Below are 19,791 nucleotides of genomic sequence, written 5' to 3' on the forward strand. Positions count from 1 at the left end.
TTTTAAAGATGAGTTATATATGTAAACAGATCATTCTCTCTACATGAAAACCACTGGACTTAAGCTTTAGTTGTTCATTTTAACTTCAAAAATAGCTCTGGTTTAATAAACACAGCTCTAAGTAACTTAAAGAAATAAAACATTTTATTGTAAAAATTCAAATATGCTTCATGTGAAAATTGTCCATTTATTAAGCAATCACAGTTCCGAGCATTATATAAAACATTAAAACACTTGTCCAAACTCCATAAGTGCCTATTCTGTTGCACTCTGTTTGTGTGACATTGACATCTGAGTGCCATGTCATGTAGTAACTGGTTCTTCAAGACTTGCTCAAGAAACAAATTTCTGATCCACAGAAGTAGACCACGCAGGTTAACACAGAAATCAGTTGGTGAAGTTCCTCTGTCAACTGTTACACTTAATGTCCTCTCCCTGATTAAGAGAAAATGAAAGTATTAATGGTATGGAAATTAATAATACTATTACCCAAATCTTAAGTTTAAAATCAGCATTAGTTCTTGTAATGTTTAGCAAACCTACTTTACTAAATTTAACTGTCATTCATATTACACCTTTTTTTCTAATTAAAAATACAGTAAAATAAACTGGAAGTAGGTGATAAAACTCAAAGGGAAAAGCAGGGAAGAGTGATATAAAATGAAGCTAGAAATTAGGCTAAAACAAAGAACACCACGATGTTCTACAGGCTTGCTGGCAAACAAATATAAAATTAAATAACAATTTTAAAATGGCAGATATGCCGTAACTAGTTTGGCTCAGTGGATAGAGCGTTGGCCTGTGGACTGAAAGGTCCCAGGTTCGATTCCAGTCAAGGGCATGTACCTTGGTTGCGGGTACATCTCCAGTAGGGAGTGTGCAGGAGGCAGCTGATTGATGTTTCTCTCTCATCGATGTTTCTAACTCTCTATCTCTCTCCCTTCCTCTCTCTAAAAAGTCAATAAAAAATATTTAAAAATAAATAAATAAAATGGCAGATAATACCAATTCTAGAATTTCAGTCATTTAAAGGTGTGTTTTTTTCATACTTACCTCTGAAACCACCCCCTCCTCTTCCTCCTCTGAAGCCTCCACCTCTACCTCCTCCTCTTCCACCTCTAAAACCACCTAAAAATAAAGGAAACATTTATTAAGTAACTGTTGCCTATCCTATTCTGGTAGGCCTACAAATATCAATACAATTTCTACAGTTATAACATAAATTTCACAAATGTATATTGCACAATTTTTTAAAAGATAAAAATGGAAAAACTGCAGAAGTTTCCCAATTGAGTAGAAAGCTAAAACCCTAGACTACCATTTTTTAACAAGTATTCTGTTTTAATGAATTAGAAAAGCTTATTACTTTAAAGTTTGATTTTGCCCTCTTGCTAAATGTACGAACATCTTAACTTTTGATTACACGAAATACTTTTTTTTTTCCACTAAATATTTTTTGATTGAACAAAGGCTGTTTACCCTAAGAACAAGGGGACACAGATATGGGTGACTTTCATCTAAGAAATCTACCATAAACACATCCTTTAAACTTAACTACGCTGCCTATGCACTATCACTGATACATGCTGATTAGCCTTGAAATTTTTAATTTTTTAAGCATTTTTCTATTATCCAACATATAATGGCTTCCTATTTCAGTCTCTTTTTTTTTAACTTATTTTGGGGGGCTTACTTTGTAAGAAATACTGAATTATAAAAAGAGAAATTACAGTAAGTCCTAGCCAAGAAAAAGAAATAAAAGGCATTCAAATTGCAAAGGAAGTAAAACTCACTATTTGCAGATGACATTATATAGAGAGAACCCTAAAAAATCCACCAAAAATCCATTAGAACTGATAAGTGAATTCAGTAAAGTAGTAGGATCCAAAATTAAAACTCAGAAATCAGTTGCATTTTTACGTACCAATAATGAACTATAAAAAAAAGAAATTAAGAGAACAATCCCATTTATAATTGCATTGAAAAATATACCTAGGAATAAATTTAACCATGGAGGTAAAAGACTTGTGCTTGGTAAATTATAAGACATTGAAGAAATCGAAGAAGATGCAAATAAATGGAAGCACATAACTGTGGCTCATGGATAGGAAGAATTAGCATTGTTAAAATGTCCATACTACCCAAAGCAATCCACAGATTTAATGCAATCCCTGTCAAAATGCCAATAGCATTTTTCACAAAACTAGAACACATAACCCTAAATTTTTTTAACAATATATCTTTATTGATTTTTAAAAAGAGAGGAAGGGAGAGGGAGAGAAGGTAGAAACATCAATGATGAGAAAGAATCATTGATCAGCTGCCTCCTGTGATAGAGTTCACAACCCAGGAATCGAACCAATGAGACCTCTTGGTTCATGGGTGGACACTCAACCACTGAACCATACCGGCCAGGCAATCCTAAAATTTATATGGAACCACAAAAGACGCCGAAGAGCCACAGCAATCTTGGGAAAGAACAAAGCTGGACGTATCACACTACATGATATCAAACTATACTACAAGGCTACCGTAGTCAAAAACAGCATGGTACTGGCATAAACACACATACATAGATCAATGGAGAATACAGAATAGAGTCTAAAAACAAATCCAAACCTATATGGTCAATTAATCTATGACAAAGGAGGCAAAAGTATACAATGCAGTAAAAATAATCTCTTCAATAAATGGCGTTGGGAAAGCTGGACAGATACATGGCAAAAAATGAAACTAGGCCACCTTCTTACACTGTATACAAGAATAAACTCAAAATGGACTAAGGACTTAAATGTACGACCTGAAACCGTAAAACTTCTAAAAAACATAGGCAGTAAGCTCTCGGACACTGCTTTTATTAATATTTTTTCTGATATATCTTCTCAGGCAAGATAAACAATAGAAGAAATAAATATTATAAGCAAATGGAATTACATCAAAATAAAAAGTTTCTGCACAGCAAATGAAACCATCAATACAATGAAAGACAACCTAGAGCAGTGGTCGGCAAACTGCGGCTCGCGAGCCACATGCGACTCTTTGGCCCCTCGAGTGTGGCTCTTCCACAAAATACCGACTTCTGCGCATGGGCCACGAAATTTCAATCGCACTGTACGTGCGCACCCAGCACGTAGTATTTTATAGTATTTTGTGAAAGAGACACACTCAAGGGGATAAAGAGCCGCATGTGGCTTGTGAGCCGGTCTGCCAACCACAGACCTAGAGAATGGAGAATGGGAGACTATATTTACCAATGATACACCTGATAAGAGGTTAATACCCAAAATTTATAAAGAGCTCATATAACTCCACACCAAATAAAAAAACAAACATTCTAAAAAATGGGCAGAGGACCTGAACAGACATTTCTCCAAAAAGGACATACATATGGCTAATTGACATATAAAAAAATGCCCAATGTCACTAATCATCAGAGAAATACAAATTAAAACCACAATGAGATATCACCTCACACTTGTCAGAATGGCTATCATAAATAAACCAACAACTACATGTGCTGGTGAAGATGTGGAGAAAAGAGAACACTTGTGCATTGTTGGTGGGATTGTAAATTGGTGCAGCCACTACGGAAAATCAGCCAATATGAAGGTGCCTCAAAAAACTAAAAGTAAACTACCTTAGGACCCAGCAATTCCACTTCTGGGTATTAAACTGAAGAAATCCAAAACACTAATTAGGAAAGATATATGCACCCCTATGTTCACTGCAGCATTACTTACAATAGCCAAGATATGAAAGCAACCTCAGTGTCGCTTGATGGACAATTGAATAAATAAAATGTGGGACATATAAACAATGGAATATGACTCGGCCAAAAAAATGAAATCTTAGCATTTGTGACAACATGGTCGGACCGAGGGTATTATGCTAAGTGACGTGAGTCAGACAGAAAGACAAATACTGCAGGATTTCATTTATATGTGGAATCTAAAGAACAAAATAAACAATAGAAACAGACTCAGATACAGAGAACATTTTGATGGTTGCCGGATGGGAGGGGGTTGGGAGGTTGCGGGGGGAAAAGGTGAAGAGATTAAGTACAAATAAGTAGTTACAAAACAGTCACAGGAAGTACAGCATAGGGAATATAGTCAATACTGCAATAACTATGTCAGGTGGGTACTAGACTTATTGGAGAGTCATTTAGAAATTATATAAATGTCTAACCACTATGCTTTAGACCTGAAACTAAGATAAAATAATATTGAATGTCAACTGTAACTGACAAAAAAATTTTTAAGAGAAAAGACAAATACATACTTCCAAATACTGGTGTAAAAATATAAAGGGTTTGCCCCGGTCAGTATGGCACAGTTGGTTGGAGAGTTGTCCCATATACCAAGAGGTCGCTGGTTCTATTCCCAGAGTATATACCCAGGTTGCAGGCTGTATCTCCAGTGGGGACACATACGGAAGGGAGCCAATCGATGTTCTCTTCTCTCTCTCTCTCTCTCTCTCTCTCTCTCTCTCTCTCTCTCTCTCAAATCAATAAACATACCCTCAGATGAGGATTAAAAAGTATATATATATGTAGAGGTTTTAAAAAAATAGACTGGAGTTGTGATTTTTCTTAATATTATATATGAGACTAAACACAGAATAAGTATGAGAGGATCTCCCTTCATCAAATACCCAAAGGGGTACTCCCAAAGTATTTAAGAAAGAAATATGTTTGATCTCAAATTATCTCTAGCGAGCATTGGTGGTTCAGTGGTAGAATTCTCAAATTATCTCCAAGCTATCTAGACCCAAAAAGTACATTTGCAGAGTGAAATGATAATTAAGTTGAGAGAGGCAAATATGAAAAGAATTCTGTCTCTTTTCTGATCCAGTAACAGAAGCTTTCCAACCCCATTTTCAGCATCTCTTCCTCACCACTTTGGCTCTGCCCATCCTCCCATCATCCGTCCGCCACACCATTCACAGGCCTAACCCCATCTCATCACCAACCCTGCTCATCATCTAGATGCCCATAACAATTAATGTACCAAAGCTTTGAGGAAATACTTGTCAAAATACTGAACTAAAAAGTTAATCTATAAATATAAAAGCCTAAGCAACTGTTATGATTGAATGACCAGTTGACCAGTCACTATGATGCTCAGTGACCACCCGGGGACAGACGCTTAATGCAGTTGCCCCCGGGTGGTCAGAGTGTTCCCTCTGTGTTCCCACAGGGGAAGCACCAGCTCAGCCAAAAGCCGGGCTCACAACTGGTGAGCACCAGCAGTGGTGGTGGGAGCCTCTCCCACCTCAATGGCGCACTATGGATGTCCCCTGAGGGCTCCCAGACAGCAAGAGGGCACAGGCCAGCCTGAGGGACCACCACCCCCCTCAAGTGCACAAATTTCATGCACCAGGCCTCTAGTTTATTGGTAACTAAAGGCCCAGTGCACAAATTCATGCACCAGTGGGGTCCGGCCGGCCCACCCCAATGGGGGCCCATCAAGCTGGGCCAGCGGGTGGGAGGGGCTGCGGGCAATCAGCTGGCTGGCACCGCACCCGATCAGGGTGATGGGGGCCGACAGGGACCAGGCTGGCCGAGGGGAGGGGCCACAGGCGGTTGGCAGCCAGCCCCGCCCTTGATTAGGGTGTTGGGGGCCAATTGGGGGCCGGGCCAGCCAGGGGGACAGGGTAATCGGGGCCTGGATCAGGCTGGTTGGCTGCCGCAGTGCAAGGCATAGCCACCGCTCATTCTGTTCCAGTTGCTATTTTATATATATAGACTAGAAGCCCGGGGGGGGGGGGGGGGCCCTCAGCCCAGCCTGTGCCCTCTTGCAGTCTGGGATTGCTCAGGGGATGTCCGACTGATGGCTTAGGTCCACTCTCCAGGGGATCAGGCCTAAACTGGCAGTCAGACATCCCTCTGGCAGCCTGGGAGCCCTCAGGAGATGTCCGACTAATGAGTGGGCCTAAGCCGTTAGTCAGACATCCTTAGCACTGCCGCAGAGGCGGGAGACTCCCACCACTGCCGCTGCGCTGGCCAGCCATGAGCCAGCTTCTGGCTGAGTGGCACTCCCCTGTGGAAGAACACTGACCACCAGGGGGCAGCTCCTGAATTGAGCATCTGCCCCCTGGTGGTCAGTGCATGTCATAGGGACTGGTCATTCCACCATTAGGGTCAATTTGCATATTACCCTTTTATTATATACTAGCAGCCCTGCGCACGAATCTGTGCACCAGTAGCTCTCTGCCCGCTGCCCTGCCCTTCTATAGCTCCCTCCGTACCCCCCATCATAGCTTGCTGCCCTGCCCCCTCCTGTAGCTCTGTCACTGGCTTGTAGCTCGCTGCCCCACCCTCGGGCTGATCCGTGATCCGGTTGTTACGTGGTTGGTCGTTATGTAATGACCATTTGCATATTACATCTTTATTATATAGGACTAGAGGCCTGGTGCACAAAATTCGTGCAGGGAGGTGGAGAGGTGTTCCTCAGCCTGGCCTGTGCCCTCTTGCAATCCGGGACCCTCGGGATAGGGTACCTAGGCCTGGCTGGTGATCAGGACCTATCGGGCTTTCCTTTCCCCGGCTGCCGGCAGCTGGCCCCGTCCTGCTGCTGTCACTGCTTGCAATCTATGTGGCGCTGCCCCCCTTACCCCACCACCGGTTGCCTCCCTCTGTGGGTGACAGGTGTGGGGTATGATCACTTGGCTGGCCTGTGCCGCCCTCTGTGGGGTGATCGTTAGTTGGCCCACACACCTGCTGCAGAGCCATCAGCCGGGTGGCCTGGGCTTCCCTCTTTGGGACAGTTGCGGAGTCCTCCCCATCCCCAATGGATTGCCCCGCTGGCCGCTGGCCTGGTACTCCCTCTGCGGGGCAATTGATTGAGGAGGCCCCCCCCACCTCCCCTCGATCACCCTGTAGAGGATGGCCTGGGCCTCCCTCTGTGGGGTGATCATGGGGCAATGGCAGGGCCCCCTTACCAAATGGATCGCACCCAACTTAGCTGGCCTGGCGCCAGTGTGTGTCATAGTGTGGTTGTCCAGAAGGTCATTCCGTGTTCGGTCATTTGGTCAATTTGCATATTACGCTTTTATTATTATTGATAGATGGTCTTTGACATGACATTGGAAGATATAGATTTTATTTCTGGGCTGCCAATTGGGATGTCTGACTGCCAGCTTAGGTCTATTCCCCCGGCGAGCGGACCGAAGCAGGCAGGTGGAAATCCCCCAAGGGCTCCCGGGTTCCCAGAGGGATGTCTGACTGCCAGCTTAGGCCGGATCCCCCCCAGGGAGCGGGCCTAAACCATCAGTCAGACATCCCCTGAGGGGTCCCGGACTGTGAGAGGGTGCAGGCCGGGCTGAGCAACCTCCCTCCCTGCCCCACCACCCAGTGCAAGGATTTTCATGCACAGGCCCTCTAGTAAATAAATAAACATTTGGGAGATTTGCCTATATGCAAAATTTAATTCTACTATTTGAATTGGCTGAAACTTTGAAATCTCATTAGAAATTTTCTCCCACAAGTAACTTACCACCTCTACCACCTCTGCCACCTCCACCTCCTCTTCCTCCTCCTCGACCGCCCCTGCCACCACCTCTTGGAGGTCCCTTTTCACCTGGAGGTCTAGGTAAAAACCTCTGCAGTGGCAACAGCTTATATGGGTCTATATAAAACTGGAAGTAAAATAGAAACAATTAGTGTGATGACTTGGGTAGTATAGTATTAAGATTATATAATTATAATTATACCTAGACTCAAGACTACCTGGGTTCAAATCCCAACTCTACTACATACTACTGTGTAGCCCTAGGCAAAAACTTAGTTTTCTGATCTGTAAAATCAACATAATAAAGTACCTACCTCACATAGTCCTTGTGCAGATCAAAAAAATAATGTACATAAAGCACATAAACTTTGGCACCTAACAAGACCAATTCAATCTCCTTAGAAACAGATAATGCCTTCCAAAAATTAACTACATTTTAACTTAACAGAATTGCCTGCCATAAGAAAAAGGAAACTATTAAAAATTTAGCATTAAAATAAAAAATAAAACATTGACATATAGCTAATGGACGATTTGCAGAAACTAAACCCATCCTATATTTAGAACTAAGAAATATTTTTTTCACAATAATGAAACATAATTAGGTACAGTTCACAATTTTACACAAAACAGATATGAGGGCTTCAAAACTATAATATACATATATATGTGTATATACACACAGACACACACACGTATATATATCTATATATCTATATCTATATATCTATATATCTATGGCTAATATGCTAAGTATCCATCTAACTGGTCGCTGAGATGAGCACTGACCTCCAGGGGGCAGAGGATCAATGCAGGAGCTTCCGTGACGCGCACTGGCCATTTACAGAGAAATGGCACCACGGACCTGGCGCCCACAAAGCAACACTCGGCTTCCCCCAAGTGGGACACAGGCCCCGCCACCACCCCGAGCAACAGCCCACCAAATCGCAGGTCACCAAATTGAGAAGCCTGGCTCTCAGGCCCATCCAAAGAAGTGCAATTTCCCAGTGGGTACTTGTCAGGGTTTCTACAACCAGGTGCCATATCCTAGCAACAAGGCATGCTCCCCATCTCATCTCCTATCCCAAGCTGACTTCTGGGCCCACCACTCCTTTAGCTCCATGATCTGTTGACCTTTATGTTGCTAAATCCAATGAATTCTTTGCAACAGCATTTGCTAAGTACTTCTTCTTGGAAACATTCTCTCTCTTGACTTTTGTGATATCACTTTTAAAACTCTGCTGGTTTGCCTTCTTTCTTGGCAGTTACTTCTGAATCTCCACTAATAGATACATAAATTTGGGAGGTACCCCAAAGCTCTTTTCCTCTCATTCTTTCTTCCTAGACTATATCATATACTGTCTGTACAGTGACAACTTCCCAATTCTACCTTTAGTCCACTCTTCCTTTCAGTGCCTAAGTGAATATCTCACAAGTGCTTCAAACTCATTATGTCCAAAACTGTCCTTTCTCCTCCCCCAATTCCCTTCTTCTGCAGTGTTGCCCATTTCAGTGAATGGTGACACTATCCACAAAGATGCTGAAATCAAGACATCTGAAAGACGGTGGCATTTTTTACTTTAATTTCAACAGCTCATCAATTATCAAGACCTGTCAATTCTACTTCCTCTCTCTCTCATAAATTCATCTATTTTTCTCCATTTCCACTGCCCCAGTCCAAAATCTCTCTTCCAACCTGGCCCCTTCACATAGAGCACTGAACCCTTCCCAGGGAGTTCATTTTTCCAGTACTTTTAGGTATAAATTTAACCATATTTTCCCTAATATTTAAAAACTAAACTAAAACTAAAGTCTGAACTCTTTCTTGTGACCTGAGGGCCTTAAGTAATCTAGCTCCTGCCTACCTCTAGCCATAATTCACAGCTTTCTCACTCTAAATGTTCTCTGTCCAAGCTACACCTCTGCCTTTTCTGGATCCTTAAGTGGCTCACTTTCTCAGACTTGCACACACTGTTTTCTCTACTTATAATGCACGTCCTCCTCCTCACTGACTAGTGCACTGGCTCCCAAGCGCTGGCCTCACCACATCAGTCATCCAGGAGCCTTCCTTTCTGCACTGAGTCTGGTCCCCACCTAAGACATGCTGGGTCAAATTTCTTGGGAGTGCAACCCAGACATACATCTCCTTAAAAGCACCCCCAGATAATTCTGATGTGAAGCCAGGGTTGGGAATAACTGCTAGTCAACTTTCAAGTCTCAGCTTCAAGCTCACTTCCTCAGAAAGCCAATACACTAAATTTGGTCCCACTATTAAATTAACATTTTCATAGCTACCTCTTGCACATATTTAATATCTGACTTTTTCCAAATAATTCAAGTTTTAAAATTTAATGATTTGCTTAGAATTTTGGTCATGCAAGGATTTTTAATAAGACGGTTTTACATCAACTAAAAAACAGACTCTAGCAGTTACAGAATTTGCTCATATGAGCAAGGAATACTTTCTGAAAGCCTGTATTAAATAAGTTAGTCTTAAAGATAAGTAAGTTCAATGTTTGAGGTACAGAATATCTCAACTTAAGAGCTTCACTGGTAATATATTGAGGGAGTCTCAAGTGCCCTAAGCAGGGCTGCTCTGAGGTAGGTCATTCACTTATAAAACCAAGGATCCTAGGTATCATGAGCTTGACTCACCTTCTGTAGCTTTTTAAAGGAAGATGCCTTCATGTTTTCTGACAATTTAACTGAAAAATACTATTAATTTTATTAAGGAAAAGCAATTAAGATTTTAAAAAGGTAACCTTCTGAATTCAAGTGTAATTTTAAAAACAAGGGTTAGAATACATGGAAATGTCTAGGCAAAGTAAGACAGGCGTTTCCAAGAGGAAATTAATATTTTCCTTTAAAACCTCGAATTCCACCGGACCATTCCAGTGGCACAATCATAGCCAAAGCAAAGTACCTCGATCCTGCAGCACTTATCCAAATGGCAATCATTTCTAAAACCTTCCCAAAAGGACCTATCTTTACAACACAGGGCTGGGCAAAGTAGATTTACAGTTGTGAGTATGCAAACCACAGAGTTTACTCTTGTATTATTATTTGTTATTGTATTTTCCATACGAGCTGCAAACTGTACTTCTGTCCATCCCTGTATATATGGAAATACATTTCTCCCTCTCTTGTTCCTCCGTTATAGTCTGAAGCAACAAGTTTAATTTAATTAATACTTAGCTCCATAAAAAGCAAACAGTAACCTTTCAATGAGATCACTACATCTTCCAATTAAAAAGGATACAAAATCTCTAAGTTGTCCAAATATTTCATCCACTTTTCCAATCTGTTCTTTGTTTTCTAAATAAACTGGAGCATTAAAATAAGGCACCTTATTTTCATCTGTGGTACATTTACAAACTATGTCATCTTCACAGGGATGCAGGAACTCTCCTAATACTGAAACAGGACAAGAAAACATTAAAATATAAAACAATTTCAAAGTATACTGACCAACCTCTTCTGGAAGCGTTGTTTACCTGGGATTTCGCCGTATCTGTTCTTCTGGGACACAAAAGCCTCCCTGAGTTGGTGTATCAATCCACAACATACGACCTATGTGACCTGGGGGAAGGGTCTCACCTTCTCTCTGCCTCAGGGTCCTCACCTTTAACATACGGCTAACAACAGTTCCAACGCCTAACATACAGATTGTGCGTAGTAAATGCAATATTAAATAACTGCTCGGAAAAGTGCCTGGCACACTGAGGCTCCTCAACCTAGAACAGTGGTTTTATTACAATAACTACTATTATTTGATTAAACACGATGTTGCATTTTACTGTCTATTCTTCCTTCTCCCCAACCCTTAACTGCAAAACCAGTCTTGGCTGTTCTCCTGTCTTTTCTTCCTCCCCTTTTATACCTTCCCACTACCACCTCTTCACCAGTTACTTCGATCTTTTCCAGAAAAGTGTGGAACCTCAAAATAACTACCTTTATTTCTAATTGACTATTGTCACCCCACACTAAAATACTCATTGCACCGCTGCAAAACCAACTCTCCATCCCTATCACCCAGGCTCAAAACCTGGAAGCTTTTAACAGTTCCCAAGATGAGCCAAGTTCTACTGAGTTTGTTGCCACTGGAATCTCTCTCCCAATCGAACCCTTCCCTTTTCTTCTCACTCCCACCATGCTCTCAATGCTTCCTTCGTGCATGGACTGTTGAAATGGCTCTGGGCTGGGACCTCGGACTCTCACCCATTACCCTCTTCAAACCATCTTGCATACTGACCCAACCTATTCTTTATATTAGACCGTAGCATCCTTCCTCCTCTCTGACAGGCTTCTACCGTCAATCTCTGTCTCACTTTCTATGACTTCCATCCTACCTCATTGATAATTACTCCAAAACTGCGCTAATTAGGTCTTTTCCTTGACTTCCTCCCTGTCGTTTCCTTTCCAAGCAAAATTCCGACTTCTCTTACTGAAGAGTAAGATAAAGTCTGGGCTTTGGAGTCTCAAAACTTGCCTTGGGCCTCCAATATATCACTCACTGATGATCACTTCTTCCTAACTATGACCCTAGCAGAGAAACTTAGCTGAATCAGTCTCCTTTTCCGTAAAACGGGGACCACAGCGGTAAGCATAAAATACTACCTAGTTAATACCTTCCTTCCAGCCCAAGCTCAAGTTCCACCTCCGCGGTGCAGTCTAAGCGTCCTTCGGCTTTCTTACTCTCCCCCTTGCACGCCAGGGCATCACTGTCAGTCAGTTTACAGCATCTCCAGGGGTCTGCCTCACCAACCCGGCAGTAACCTCTGCACGTCAGTTGCTGGATCTGTATTTTACATCACCCGACTCCCAAACTTCCTAAAAACACAAACCCGGCCCTAGCCGGTTTGGCTCAGCGGATAGAGCGTCAGCCTGCGGACTGAAGGGTCCCAGGTTCGATTCCGGCCAAGGGCACGTACCTTGGTTACGGGCACATCCCCAGTGGGGGGAGTGCAGGAGGCGGCTGATCGATGTTTCTAACTCTCTACCCCTCTCCCTTCCTCTCTGTAAAAAAATCAATATATTATTTTAAAAAATAAAAACACAAGCCCACAACCTCAACCTCACCCCTGCTCCGCCCCCCACCCCCAAGTAGGCTGAGCTTGGAAACCGACATACAAACGACTTGTTCTGGGGGTCCTTGGTCCTGGCCTTTGTTAAAGCCGCCGCGGCCACCCCCTCGTCCGAATCCGCCTCTGCCGCCGCCGCCGCGGAAACTGCCGCCGCCGCCGCGGAAACTGCCGCCCCCTCCGCCTCGGAAGTGGTTGTTGCTGCCGCCGCGACCGAAGCCACCACCTCGGTTAAAGCCTCCACGACCTCCGCCGCGGAAAGACATGCTCGCTCCCACCTGGCGAGAAACACAAGGCGTGCCGCCCTTCGGTCACTGTGGCCGCCGGGCACAGCCCCAACCTTCCCGCACCTCGGGCACAACACCGTAAAGGGGGCGGTATCACCGACAGCCACGCCGCCCCCCACCCCACTGCCCAGCCGCCAGCGACGAACCCGAAGGGTGAGCAGTGTGGCTTCCCCACAGTCCTGTGAGCGCCAACCGACCCTCAGCAGCCATGTCGCCTCGGTGAGCACCTCCTCCCCCTGCGGGCAGCATGGTCCTCACGCCGCCGTCCCGGCCTCCCCGCCTCCCGCCCTCCCCAGCGGGGTTCGGCGCCCAGCCGTCACCGCTGCTCCAGCTCCCGCGCCGCTCACCGGCTCCACGTGCACCGCTGGCCCGGCTGCGCGCGCACGCCCACCCGCCCGGTACTTCCGACGCACGTTGGGCCTCCTCGGCCACCGTCCCGGCACCAAGCGAAGGGAGAAAATGACCAGAAGCTCAAATAACTAGTTTATTTTTTTAAAAAAATACTCACCGGCAGAAACAACGAGGCTGTCAACTTCCCAAAACAGCCTTCAGCGCGGGAAGAACAGCTATCATACCCAACTTCAACCACTTGTTTACGACAGTTTACGACAGTCGGGCCAACGTGCCTTCCGATAAGCCAAGGAAGTGGCGTAAAATAGGCGCGTCCGTCGTATCCTGACGTTCCAGGAAGTGTCACCGCGGTTTTGTCCCCGGATATCCCTGGGGGTGGAGACCGGCCATCTCCCGACCTCCCGTCGGTCTCGGGGGGTGTCGGCTGGCCTCTCGCGGTCCTCTTGTCAGGCTGCGCGGTGGTCGTTGCGGGCTCCCGCCGCAGCTCTGAGCAGCTCCGAGCCGCGCTCCGCCCAGGCGGGGGTCTGCTCGCGTCGGAACCGGGAGGAGGGCTTGTCTGCGTTCTTTCGAGTTGTTTTTTCCTTCCGTATCTTTTATTTTTCCCCATCACTGTTTATCCACCCTGTACCCTCTTCCACCTCCAGAGTCAGCACACCGTTGTCCTTGTCTGCACGATTATGGGCCGAACGGTGCCTATACTTTTGTCCTCTGGTTTCACTAGAAGAGATGCCCGATGTACTGTGTGTGTGTATATATATATATGTATATATATACAATCTTTTGATTTCAGAGAGGAAGGGAGAGGAAGAAAGAGATAGAGATAGAAACATCAATGGTGAGAAGGAATTATTGATCGGCTGCTTCCTGCACGCCTCCCACGGGATCAAGCCCGCGACCTGAGCTCGTGCCCTTGACCAGGATCGAACCCGGGACTCTTCAGTCTGCAGGCCGTCGCTCTATCCACTGAGCCTAATCGGCCCGGGCCGATGTACTTTTAAAGAACTGTGTTACCTGATAGGAAACCAAGCCATATCTTTATCTTCTGTATCAGGTAGTTTATTCATGTGTCAAGTACGTTTGAGCACCGCCAGGCGGGCACCGGCTCTCCTCCATTCCTCTCGCCCCTTCTTGATACCTGACTTCAGCTTCCGCTAAAATTTCTCCCCCAAAGAAAGCTAGTGACTTCCTGTTGATTAAATTTGCTTTGTCTCTTTTGCCCCCGAATCTTCTGAGACCTTACCTTGACATTTGAACCCTGACTGGGGGTCGTCGGGGACCCCAAAAGGTTGCTGGTTCCTCTCCCCCTCCGGGGGCGGGAGCCCAGGCTGTGGGCTGATCCCTGGTCGGGGGCGCAGGAGGCAGCCCACGGATGTTCCTCGGCGCTGTTTCTCTCTCTCCCTCTCCCTTCCTCTCTCTGAAATAAGTAAATAACATGTTTTTAAAAGAAATACATTTGACACAATCAGCCTCCTCTGAAAGAGGGTTGGGGGTTGGTACATATTACATAGGGTTTTTATTTTGAAAGAACGTTGTAAACTTCACTATGGAAATATTAGGAATCACAACGTGCCTTCTACACGAAAGTATAAGCTGCTTTAGAAAGCACTTAACAGCCCTACATATAAAAGGAATTTGATAAATTTACTTTGAATTCCATACCGCATACAGAGGAGGAATTATTCACAACTCACCTGCTCTAGTTTGCGTTGTGTCATTTAATATGTATTTACGTTGTGTTTCTCCATTTGGTGTTGCCCTTACCTCCAAGTCAGTGTGATGAAACCATTGAACTTTTATGGTACCTTCAAGATTACCGTGTTCCCTTTTATTTTACACGTAAGGAACTGACATTCAGAGAAGTGCGCTAACTTCCCCAGCTCATTAGAGGGGCAGCCTAGAACTGGATTCTCATGGTCCTCAGTCCTTTTCTGGCCCCCTCCTCTTACACTTCCAAATTGTCCATCATTCCAGTGCTCCGTTTGTCCTCGTGGTGGCATCATTCTCTGGGTTTCGGAATCTTTTCACTCAGACAGTTGAGCACTCTCCTTTTCTATCATTATCAACATCCCTACCCCAGCCTTGTTTGCAGTCTCTTTTATCCAAAGCTATCGATTTCTATTACTTCCTTCAATGGTAGATTTTTGCATTGTTATTATAGGCCTCCTGTTGTCACTACTGAAGTGGGATTTTTGGACTGGAACACATGGTGTTCCCCTGGGCAGACTGGTTCCCGGGTTCTTTGTCTGTGGGAATCGAAGAATGAATCCACGGATGGAAGGTGATATAGCAAAGGTGGAAATTTATTGAAGAACAAGTAAAGACTCCCACGTGGGGAAGAGGAAAGAATCTCATAGTACAGACTCCCATGTGGGGAGGGGGAAAGGGTCCCACTGAGTTCCTTTTCCCCAGGTTTATAAAGGCTGCAGATCTTTGTGCCTTGATATCCCCTCTGATTGGTCACTATTCCCTTGACTGGTTACTATGGTAACTCCTGAGCTCAAAGGTCAACCTCACATGGGACTTATGAGGTTTTCCTCCCCTTCTTCCTTATTGTTTTCCCTTTAATCTTTCTTCTTTTGGATGAGGGGCTTCCTTCCCTTTATTTTGTAAATATAGACCTGCTGTTCCCAGCTCCCACATTCTATGGAAATATACCGGTTGCAGCTTTTCAGCTTCCCTAGTCTATGGAGATATACCTTCTGCTGCTCTACAGCCCTGTGCTTCTTCCATGGTCCCCTTAATTTCTAAAATTTCCTAAACCTGTCTTTTTCACCCCTAAAAATTCCTGTTTCACTAGCACACTTTCTTGTGTTATTCCTATCCTAAATCACCCAAGATAATCTACAAGAATTCAAAAGTACTGAAATAATAGGAGTGAACTACCTCTTACATTCTGAGCGTCTTTGTTGCCTCAGAATAAAAACTTCCAAGCTTTACTTTTCTTCCTCCCATCTGTACTTCACCTGATGACATACTGACCTTATTAAAACAGTTTCCTTATCCCACAGCCATCCTCAGGACCTCAAAAGCTCCCCGTTCCCTTTAGCAGCATCTCTAAAGTAAAATCTATAATTACTGCACAGCTTTCCTCTGCCCCATTGTTATATTGTAAATCAGTGAACAGAACATAGGACGCCTTAATGAGCCAATTAACTTTGAGTCTTTATTATGCCAGCGGGCTCAGAGCAGAATATCTCAAATTCTGAGCCCCGACATGGAGAAAGTCTTCCCTTTTTATACTTTTTCCAGCTCTTTGTCTTCTAAATTTGCAGTGAGATTTCCAGACCTCCTGAGAAAGAAGCCCTGTGTGCTGGGAAGGGGCCATGAGACCACATCTTAAGCCTGGCCTGGCGCCAGCACTGACAACTGTCTGGGGCATAGTTTACGGCCTCTCTGGAGTGGGAGTAGTCTTCTTTTCCTTATTATTTAAGCAAGCAGGCGTTTACAGAAGCCAAAATAGCAGGTTTAAAATTTCAAACAGCAGTTTTTATATAAGATGGAGGTTACAATGCTTCACCATTAGGCCAACATTATTGCCTTGTTTCTCTTTCTCTGCCATTGTTGAACACTTCCTGCTTGGAAAAGCTCCATTTCCCACTCACTAGACTAGCTTTTTCTATCTTTTTACCCTGGAGCAGCTCTTGAAATAATTTTCAGGTCTCAAACCTCTGCATAAGTATATATATAAATATATATATATATATGTTTATATATATATATATGTGTGTGTATATATATATATATATATATATATATATATATGATTAGCAAGTTGTAGACATAATGACCCAATAATAATTGTCAATGCTTTTTTCTAATTGATAAAATACAGGTAACAGAAACTTTACTATATTAATCATTTTTAAGTGTATAGTTCAGTGGTTCACATTGTTGTGCAACTCAGTGCTCTTTTGAGTAGAGAATGTTTCTCTGTGAATCTATTTTTGCCCTACTTATTACTGTACTCTGTAGTTTTCTCCTCCTCACAAAGGCTATCAAGTCTCATGCAAATTAAGTGGAAAAGGAAACTAGTTTTTCTTTTAATTTAGTAAATGTTGAAAATTGATTTTATTAAATGTTAATCTCTTTTTATAGGCCTCTGAACAAAAAGGAGTCGGCCACATGCTAACCTGACTAGCTCAGGGAAGGCCTACATGGCAGCCTTGCAAACTCAAGAGACCTACAGTAACCACAAAGGATGGTCTAAAATTAAAACTTTTTTAAAAAACTAAAAGCAGTTTATGGTGGGTAGGCCAGATCTTCCCTGGCAAAGGTCAATCTTTACCTTAACTGAGCCTGTCTGTTGTCTTTTTGCATCTACAATAAAATACGTTTGGAATGTCAAAGTGGTTGTCCTTTTACCGGACCCCTCAAAGCACAGGCACCAATCTGCGGAGACCACAAATCCCCTCATTGTTATTGAGTTAATTGTTGCTGTTAACTATCCTGCACCCACCTCAGTAAAAGAAGTGTGTTGTCTATCATTTTACTTTTTATCCCATCCCAGATGTTTCCCCACTTTGCTTTCTCCCACCTCCCTAATCTATCACCACTGGATTTCATGTAACCCCCTTACGTCTCCTTTTTTTATTATAATGTATAAAATAAGCTGCAAAACTGCCATTCTCTGGAGCATTTTCTCAATCCATTGAGATTTTGCTTCCCAGCAATTGTCAACAGTTTTGGCTCAAATAAACTCACAAAATTCTTCACAAGTTTGAATGTTTCTTATGTTGACAGGCGTGTGTGTGTGTGTGTGTTATTTTTGAAACTAAAAATAATGAAATTTACCTATTTAGTATGAAATCTTTGCTTCTCTTTTGCTCTGTATATTCTCAGTTCTGAGTCAGTCTTAATACTGGCATACACAGCCCACCGGTGTGGCTCAGTGTTTGAGCGTCAACCCATGAAAGAGGTCACTGGTTTGATTCTAGATCAGGACACATGCCTGGGTTTGGGGCTCAATCCCCAGTGGGGGTTGCAGGAGCCAACCGATTGATGATGTTTCTCTCTCATCGAAGTTTCTCTCTCTCTATCCTCCTTTCCTCTCTCTCTAAAAATAAATAAAAACATATTTTTAAATGTATTTTTTTAAAAAGACTGGCATGCATGAATTTCATTTGCAACCAAAATGAGATGATTTCTGTAGTTGTTCTTAATGCTTATTAGACAAAAATCTTACACAAGAAATTGAAACTTATAGTAAAATGTTTATTACTTTCCTATGAATGGCAGAATGCCTTTCTTGCCCAGAAGTCTAGAACTTGTAGAATTGCAAATCAGTAAATTTCATCTTACGTTTATAATAATCAACTCACAAAGTTCTTCCTCTTTTACAGTTAGGTGATCAGGCTGAAAAGAAGATTCAGAGAAAGGAGCCCTCATTCAGCCATACACTTGTGTTGAAAGGGAGGGAAGATACTGTTCAGTTTTGTTCTGCAATTTCCCCCAGTGATTTGGTCTCAACTTGACACTTGACACTTCTTCACTCTCAAGTGCAAGCAGCAGTGTAACTATTTCAGGATTTCTTTTTGTCGTATGATTTTTCCAAAGATTCAATTTCTACTTAAAACCAATAATCTTGTCACTTGAAATCAAAATATTTTCTCCAGGTCCTTGAAGATGCCTGTGCAACTGCATCATGTGATGAAAAATGTCTACTAAATAGGCTAAGTCTCTGCAGCCATTCTTGATCTTCAGAGCATTTGGCAAAATCTAGCCTACTATTTTTTTGAATGTATCCCCACCGTTCACTTTGTTAGCTCAAACATTCTATTAAAAAAAAAAATCTGTATTAGTTTATGTTACCCCAACACCTAGTGGCTTAAAAAAAGCATTATCTTGCATAATCTCTGTAGGTCAGATATTAAGGAGCAGCTTGGCTTAATGGTTCTGGTTTAGGGTCTCTCATGTGGTTACAATCAAAAGGTTGACTGGGGTTGCAGTAATCTGAAGGCACAACTGGAGATGGAGGGTAAATTTCTAAGGTTGCTCACTCATGTGCCTGGCAAGCTAATGCTGCCTCTTGCCAAGAGGACGCAGGTCCTTGCCACTGTTATGCCCAGATTTCAAGATCCCCCAAGACAGACCACTAGGGAGTCTGATGCAAAAGCATAGAGTCTTTTATTCAAGCCCGGGACTTGGTCCCCCCCCCCCCCCCCCCCCGCCATGCCTCCATTACTGGATGCAAGAGAGAGCCCCGAGTCCCAAGGGAACAAAGAATTTATAGGGTTTGGGGTCAGGGGGTGGGGGCATACTCTGACCACTGATTTGGCCGATTCCGGTTGGTTGAGTGTGGCCGGGGGGCTAGTGACGCAAGGGCAGGGTGCAGATAGGATCTGGTTACACAAAGACAGGGGGGTGGCTAGCATACTCTTGGCCTTGGGCTAGTTTCCCCCGCTTTCCCATTGGCTGAGATAAGCGCAGGCTGAGTCACTGATACATTCAGCGGCTTTTTCTTGGAAGAGGGGATAAGGACACAGCCATCAGTCCTGCTCTGTCCTTTCAGCCACATGGGCCTGTTTACCGAATGCTTACGCATATTCATGACCTGCCGGCTGG

General features: G+C 43.6%; 1 protein-coding gene across 5 annotated transcripts; it reads right to left on the minus strand.

Annotated features, from left to right (window-relative positions):
* Positions 1–126: 126 nt before the first annotated feature.
* Positions 127–13,506, minus strand: GAR1 (GAR1 ribonucleoprotein). Of its 5 annotated transcripts, none has more exons than XM_036343281.1 (7): positions 13,388–13,506; positions 12,642–12,870; positions 10,771–10,925; positions 10,167–10,226; positions 7,497–7,638; positions 1,054–1,128; positions 127–435 (listed from the first exon to the last, which is right to left on the minus strand). In XM_036343281.1, the coding sequence occupies exons 2-7, from the start codon at positions 12,856–12,858 to the stop codon at positions 422–424; spliced, it is 663 nt and encodes a 220-aa protein (XP_036199174.1). In that variant the 5' UTR covers positions 12,859–12,870; positions 13,388–13,506; the 3' UTR covers positions 127–421. The 5 variants fall into 5 exon arrangements, with proteins under 5 accessions (XP_036199174.1, XP_036199194.1, XP_036199203.1 ...); XM_036343301.1 differs by lacking the exon at positions 13,388–13,506 and adding an exon at positions 13,227–13,316; XM_036343310.1 differs by lacking the exon at positions 13,388–13,506 and adding an exon at positions 13,200–13,239.
* Between the last annotated feature and the right edge of the window lie 6,285 nt (positions 13,507–19,791).

The sequence above is a fragment of the Myotis myotis genome, unplaced genomic scaffold, assembly GCF_014108235.1.
Source record: "Myotis myotis isolate mMyoMyo1 unplaced genomic scaffold, mMyoMyo1.p scaffold_m19_p_1, whole genome shotgun sequence".
Taxonomy (NCBI): domain Eukaryota; kingdom Metazoa; phylum Chordata; class Mammalia; order Chiroptera; family Vespertilionidae; genus Myotis; species Myotis myotis.